The sequence below is a fragment of the Jaculus jaculus genome, chromosome 8, assembly GCF_020740685.1.
Source record: "Jaculus jaculus isolate mJacJac1 chromosome 8, mJacJac1.mat.Y.cur, whole genome shotgun sequence".
NCBI lineage: Eukaryota > Metazoa > Chordata > Mammalia > Rodentia > Dipodidae > Jaculus > Jaculus jaculus.
This window is the reverse complement of record NC_059109.1, coordinates 129,025,739-129,031,738: the sequence shown is the minus strand read 5'-3', so window position 1 is coordinate 129,031,738 and position 6,000 is coordinate 129,025,739. Positions and strand designations below refer to the sequence as shown.

Sequence of the window (6,000 nt, the reverse complement as noted above, 5' to 3'; positions counted from 1 at the left end):
GTGCGCGCGCGCCCCCCCGCCCGCGCGCGGGTCTTTAGCGACGGTGCCCGGCGCCGGCTCAGGCCCCGCCCCACAGGCCCCGCCCCTCCGCCAGGCCCCGCCCTCGGCGCTGCGCTCCTCAGGCCGCCGGCTCTCCACCGCCCCCCCCCACCCCGCCCGCCTCATGTGGCCCGGCCCGCGGCGGCCGGCGGCTGGGAGCGGCGAGGCGGCGGCGGCGGCGGCGGCGGCGGCGCGCGAGGCCCGGAAGGCGGCGGCTGCGGCGGCCGAGGCCCAGGCGGCGGCGGCGGCGGCGGCGGACGGGAGCGGCAGGAGGGAGGAGCGGCGGGAGCAGGCCCGGCCCCGGCCCCGGCCCTCGAGCGGCCGCCGGCTCAGCATGCGCGCCCGCCGGGGGCTGCTGCGGCTGCCGCGCCGCTCGCTGCTCGCCGCGCTCTTCTTCTTCTCGCTGTCGTCGTCGCTGCTCTACTTCGTCTATGTGGCGCCCGGCATAGGTAAGGAACGGGATCCACCTCCCACCCCACCCCGGGCACCTTCCCGCCCTCGCGAGCCGCCGCCGCCGCCGCCGCCGCCCCACGCCCCTTCCCGCCCGCCCGTGCCCACCTCCGCCGCCCCGGCCATCCTTCCTCCCGTGACTCGCCGTTTCCTGCCCTTCCTCCATCCCCACCCCCATCCCGGCTCTTGGCCCCGAGCGTCCCGCCTGGCGTTCCCAGCTCCCCCACCAGGGCACTTCCCCGGTCTCCGTCCTCCCCAAGCCCACGCCGGTGTGTCTTCCCCACGCCTGTTTTTTTTTTCTTCCTCTCCTCCTCCTCCTTCCACCGTGCCCTCTCCCCATCCCGGAGGGTGGCTCGTCTGGTGGCGGATGGTACCTGCTCTGGGGACAGATGGGAAGTTTGAATGGGTCCTCGAGGAGGTGCTGTGACAAGGGCCTGCGGGGAAATGGTGCCAGGTGGAAAGGAGGGGGTACTGACGGGGTGGGGAATGGTTTTGAGTAAGTGATTCTTCTCCAAGGCTTGTTCTTTAAAGGGGAGGCGACAGCCTCCGCAGGGAAAGAGCCCTTCCCAGCCACGCAGAGCTGACAGGGAGAAGACAGCCTGATGGTTAAAGGGCAGGGGACGCTGAGGTCACTCACACTTGGATTCCAACCCCTGTCCCGTATGACCTTGAGGAGGTTACTAAGCCTCAGCTTTTCTCCTCTGTAAAATGGGGATCCAAATGCATCCCAACCTCTGTAAGGTTTTAAAGGATGAAAAGTACACACATGCCTTTCATGTGTGCTCTTTATCACTGTCCCGATGCCGAGTTTTATAAATACATAAAATTAGCTACTATAACTTCAAGGAAAGAAGGGAGTAGGTTGCGCATTTAAGGAGTGGTATTCGCCTGACCGAGCATTTCCACGGAGTCTGGAGAAAACTTAGGTGTAGGGTTACAAAAATGACAAGCTGCTGCTGGGGTGGGTGGGGTTAGGGTGCGAGAATGCTCTGACAACTTGAGATGTTTGGGATTTGGGGGGGCGAGGTGTTGTTGGGGGGAAGTAACGGGGAAGTGCCTTTTAGAATTGTGGTAGTAAATGTGGTTCTCTGTTGACCCAGTAACACTGGGCTGGCAGACAGAAATTTCCAGGCAGAGCTAGAGGCTCTCTTCCGACTATCTTGTAGGCATGTTTCCCTTGGTGGTTGCTGGTGATGTGTGGGTCTATAAACTGGATCTGGGAAGAGAGAAACAGCCTACACGCGAGGACCCTGGTGGCTTGGTGAACCTCAACCCCAGACTCCGGGAGGCACAGTGTGTGTGGCTTGTTGGTTGTGATGGGTAGATGGTAAAAGGCGGAGGATTCTGGCAGAACAAGAATAGGTTACTAATTAGTAGAAGTAATTGAGAAAAGAACTCATTAGCAAATTGGATATTAGATTCTCATAAAGTGGGTGTGAAATGATGGGTTTGGACCTAGAGGCATCTCTGAGCCAGGACACCTTTTCTGTCCTTTGATGTAAGTGAAAGACAGGTGTTTTTGGTCCGGGCCCGTGGATCTTCTATGTCTGAATGGAGGGTTAGAACCCACAGGGATAATTTGATTAGATCAGGAGCTAGATTCTTCAGCAGAAGTGAAACTTACCAACTTAAGACTTGTCAATGGTAGATTATAGATCTATGCAAAATGACACGTTATTAATGTGCTTAGAATCCCAGGTCCTGTGTCATTGAAGATATAGAACACTTCAGCTTTCATTAGTATCTCTGAAGGTGGAAATGTTTGAAAGAACAGATCCATTGACGACTCAAACTCTGTGCCCAGGAAAGAGGAACCACAGGGCCGGGGACCCAGTAGGGGATAGAGCACTTGCCTAGTATTGTGCAAGGGCCCTGGGTTTGATTCCTAGCCCAGATGGAGGGGGCGGGGCAGCAAAAAAGGATTTGGAGGAATCTTAGGGTTCCCACAACCACAGTTCTGTGTAGCAGTTTGGTAGCTTTATTTATCTTGCCTTTCTTATAAATGAACTTAACTTTTTCAAATGCATAGCATTAGACTATGGGGTGGCAGGTATTTTCCAAAGGTGGAGGCAGCCTAGGGAATATAAAGTCTTATGTGTCTTGGAATATGAAGGTCTTATTTGAGACAGTTATTAAATGAGCTTAAGAAAAAGAATATTAGGTTGAACCACATGAAATCCCATCTTTGTAGGTCAGAATGAGTTTTGAATCACTTACAGTTCAAACTAGTACATTTCCAAATGATGAAAAGTTTGGTTTTCTTTTTGGTACAGTGGGAAGTGGCAGATTTGCATTTCCTTCCAGGTCTGATGTTTTTCCAGTCCTTGCTTTTGAGTTGGTTTCTATTTCTTGTGGCCACATGCTCAAGGGCTAAAGAGAAGTCACCACTTCAAGAGTAATCACAACTATATTCTGAAGTTCAGCAGTGCCTGGTGGCACACTGGTTTAATCCCAGTACTCAGGGAGGACCTCTGTGAGTTTGAGGCCAGTCTGAGACTATATAGTGAATTCTACTTCAGCATGGGCTAGGGAAAGATTCTATCTCAAGAAACTAAAAACAAAGAAACAAAAAAAAAAAAAAGTTCAAGGCCTGCCTGGGCTATCAAGGAAGTTGAAGGCCAGTTTGGGTGACTTAGTGAGACCCTACTTTGTCTTTAAAAATAAATACAAACAGGCAGTTGGCGAGATGGTTTAGCAGTTAAGGTGCTTTTCTGCCAAGCCCGAGTACCCAGGTTTGACTCCCCAGAACCCATGTAAGCCAGATGTACATAGTGGCACATGTGTCTAGAGTTTGTTTGCAGTCGCTAGGGGCCCTGGTTCACCCACTTTTTTTCTCTCTCCAATAAATAAGTAAATTTTTTAAATAATATAAGTAAAATAAAAAATATTTTAAAAAATACAAAAAGGATGCCGGGTGTGGTGGCACACGCCTTGAATCCTAGCACTCAGGAGGCAGAGGTAGGAGGATTGTCGTGAGTTCAAGGCCAGCCTGAGAATGCAGAGTGAAACCTGACCTCGACAACCCCCCTCCAAAAATAGAAAATAAATTAAAAAAGGGCAGGGTGTGGTGGGCACCTTTAATCCCAGCACTCGGGAGGCAGAGGTAGTAGGATTGCTGTGAGTTCGAGACCAGCCTGAGACTCCATAGTGAATTCCAGGTCAGCCTGGGCTAGCACTAGTGAGACCCTACCTCCAAAAAAAAAAACAAAAAAAACAAAAAAACACCTCAGTGTTGAGGGGCTAGCGTGCTTGAGGTCAAACATCGTTAAAAAAAAAAAAAAAGAAGTGACGGCTTTGAAAGAGGAAGATGAAGGCTGTAAGGTGTGTGAATGTGTGTAGCTGCCTTTCTTCCCAACCCTCTCCCCTGCCTGCCTAGTTCTTTATTTTTATTATTTATTTGCATGTGTGTACACACACTGTGTGTGTGTGTGTGTGTGTGTGTGTGTGTATGTATGCCCACTAGGGGTCTCTTGCCATTGCAAAGGAGTCTTAGAAGATTGCACCACTTTTTGTGTTCTGCTTACCAGGCCCACAAGCTTTGCAAGAAGATGCCTTTGACCACTGGGCCATCATCCCAGACTTCTATTGTTTTTCTTTCATCGTTGTTTTACCTGTGCTGTTGACAGCTCTCTTTCTTTCATGGCTCTGGAGAAAACTTTGATCTTATTTATGACCTTCTAGCTTAGGGAATGTATGAGCTCAGAGTGCTCATAGTATTCTAGTCTGACCTGGTAATTTAGTAGATAACTATTTACAAATACGCTTCAAAAGTGCTGATTTAAAAGTATCTCAGTAACTTTATTATGGTCCACCCTTTGACAAGGCTTCTAGATGTCACTGACCTTTGCTGGTTGTGACAGGCTTTGAGAGCCTGCATGTGGTAAAGGGTAAAAGCAAATGCGTTTTTAAAATTTTACTCTTTGAACTTATTTTCTTCCTTTTTTGTTTTTCTGAAGCAAGGTCTCACTCTAGCCCAGGCTGGCCTTATACACAAGGCAACCCTCATACCTCAGTCTCCCAAGCACTGGGATCAAAGGCATGCACCCAGCTGCACTTTTTTTTATTTTAAGAGAGAGGGTCTCATTCTAGCCCAGGCTGACCTGGAACTCACTCTGTAGCTCCAGGCCGGCCTTGACCTCAATGATCCTCCTACCTCTGCCTCCTGAGTGCTGGGATTAAAGGCGTACACCACCATGCCCGGCTCTGGCTACTCTTTGAACTTCAGTTCTGCTGTTTCAACTAATTTTTCTCTTGTTCTTTGATTGCCAAAGAAAGAAAATGGGGAAAGACTTTTCCATTTTGGCCTGCTTCTTCTGGAGAAAAGTTTGATTGATGCCTCTTAAAAGGCAAGAAAGAGCCATTCATCCTAATCCCACCTGATTTGGCCCCAAAACCACAAGGAAGTCACTTGATATCTCTTATTTGGCACTTATTTTGTGGTGCTAGGACTTGAATCTAAGGGCTACACATCCCTTTCTTCATTTAAAAAAAAAATTGACGCAAGGTCTCACCAAATTGCAGAGGCTGGCTTTGAACTTGCTATTTTACTGTCTCAGCCTCCTGAGTAGCTGAATTTATGGGCTTGTTCCACTAAGCCCAGCCTGGTCTGGTACTTAAAAAAAAAAAAAAAGCTGATTGAAAAATTAGAACTACATCTGACTCAAACTTTTAGTGAGATTTTCTTTTTTAAAAAATACATTTTTTAAATTTATTTATTTATTTGAGAGCAAACAGACAGAGAGAGGAAGAGGCAGAGAGAGAGAGAGAATGGGCTCCCCAGGGCCTCCAGCCACTGCAAACGAACTCTAGATGCATGCACCCCCTTGTGCATCTGGCTAACGTGGGTCCTGGGGAATCGAGCCTCGAACCGGGGTCCTTAGGCTTCAGAGGCAAGCGATTAACCACTAAGCCATCTCTCCTGCGGGAGTTTTTCTTTTTTTTAGGTCATGCCTCAATCAAGCTAATACCTGTTTCAGTGTATAGACACTTGATAGTCTCTATACTATCATTCTAGTATTGACATTCTAGACCCATTCTGGACCTATGATTGCAGAGAAGGTTCTTGTTTTACGTAGTCAGTCTTGTGCATTTTCAGATTTCCTCCAGTCAGTTCTAGCAACAAGATAGCTCTTCCGTGTTCTTGCCCTGCAGATGGCTTCCGAATGCCTCCATGCACTTAACGCCCGGGCTTTTCTACAGTGAAGTACACACAGTGAAAGGGGCTTGTTTTTCCTTGGAGCGTTAAAAACACTTCTGATTGGACACCTCCTTTTCCCTCTGTGTCCCCTCACCTCAGGTTCATAGATGTTTTTGAATATAGTGTCCAGCATTAATTACTTCTTAGAAGAAAGCCATATTTGGGGACCAGGGGGATGTTTTCAGAACCCAACAGTGCCATAACGGTCAGGACTTGGGCAATGTTTTGTCCTCTCTGCAGACCTCTTGCTGTCTTGGACACCAGGACTTGGGGTAGGAGCTGAGCTTATATTTACAGTGAGAACAGGCTAGTCC

General features: G+C 49.1%; 1 protein-coding gene across 1 annotated transcript in view; it reads left to right on the top strand.

Moving 5' to 3' along the window:
* Window positions 1-369: 369 nt before the first annotated feature.
* Window positions 370-6,000, top strand: part of B4galt5 (beta-1,4-galactosyltransferase 5) — a 75,634-nt gene continuing 70,003 nt past the window's right edge. The window contains exon 1 of the mRNA XM_045157183.1: window positions 370-488. Within this exon, the coding sequence (XP_045013118.1) occupies window positions 374-488 (115 nt within the window). The 5' untranslated portion in view covers window positions 370-373. The remainder of the gene's footprint in view (window positions 489-6,000) is intronic.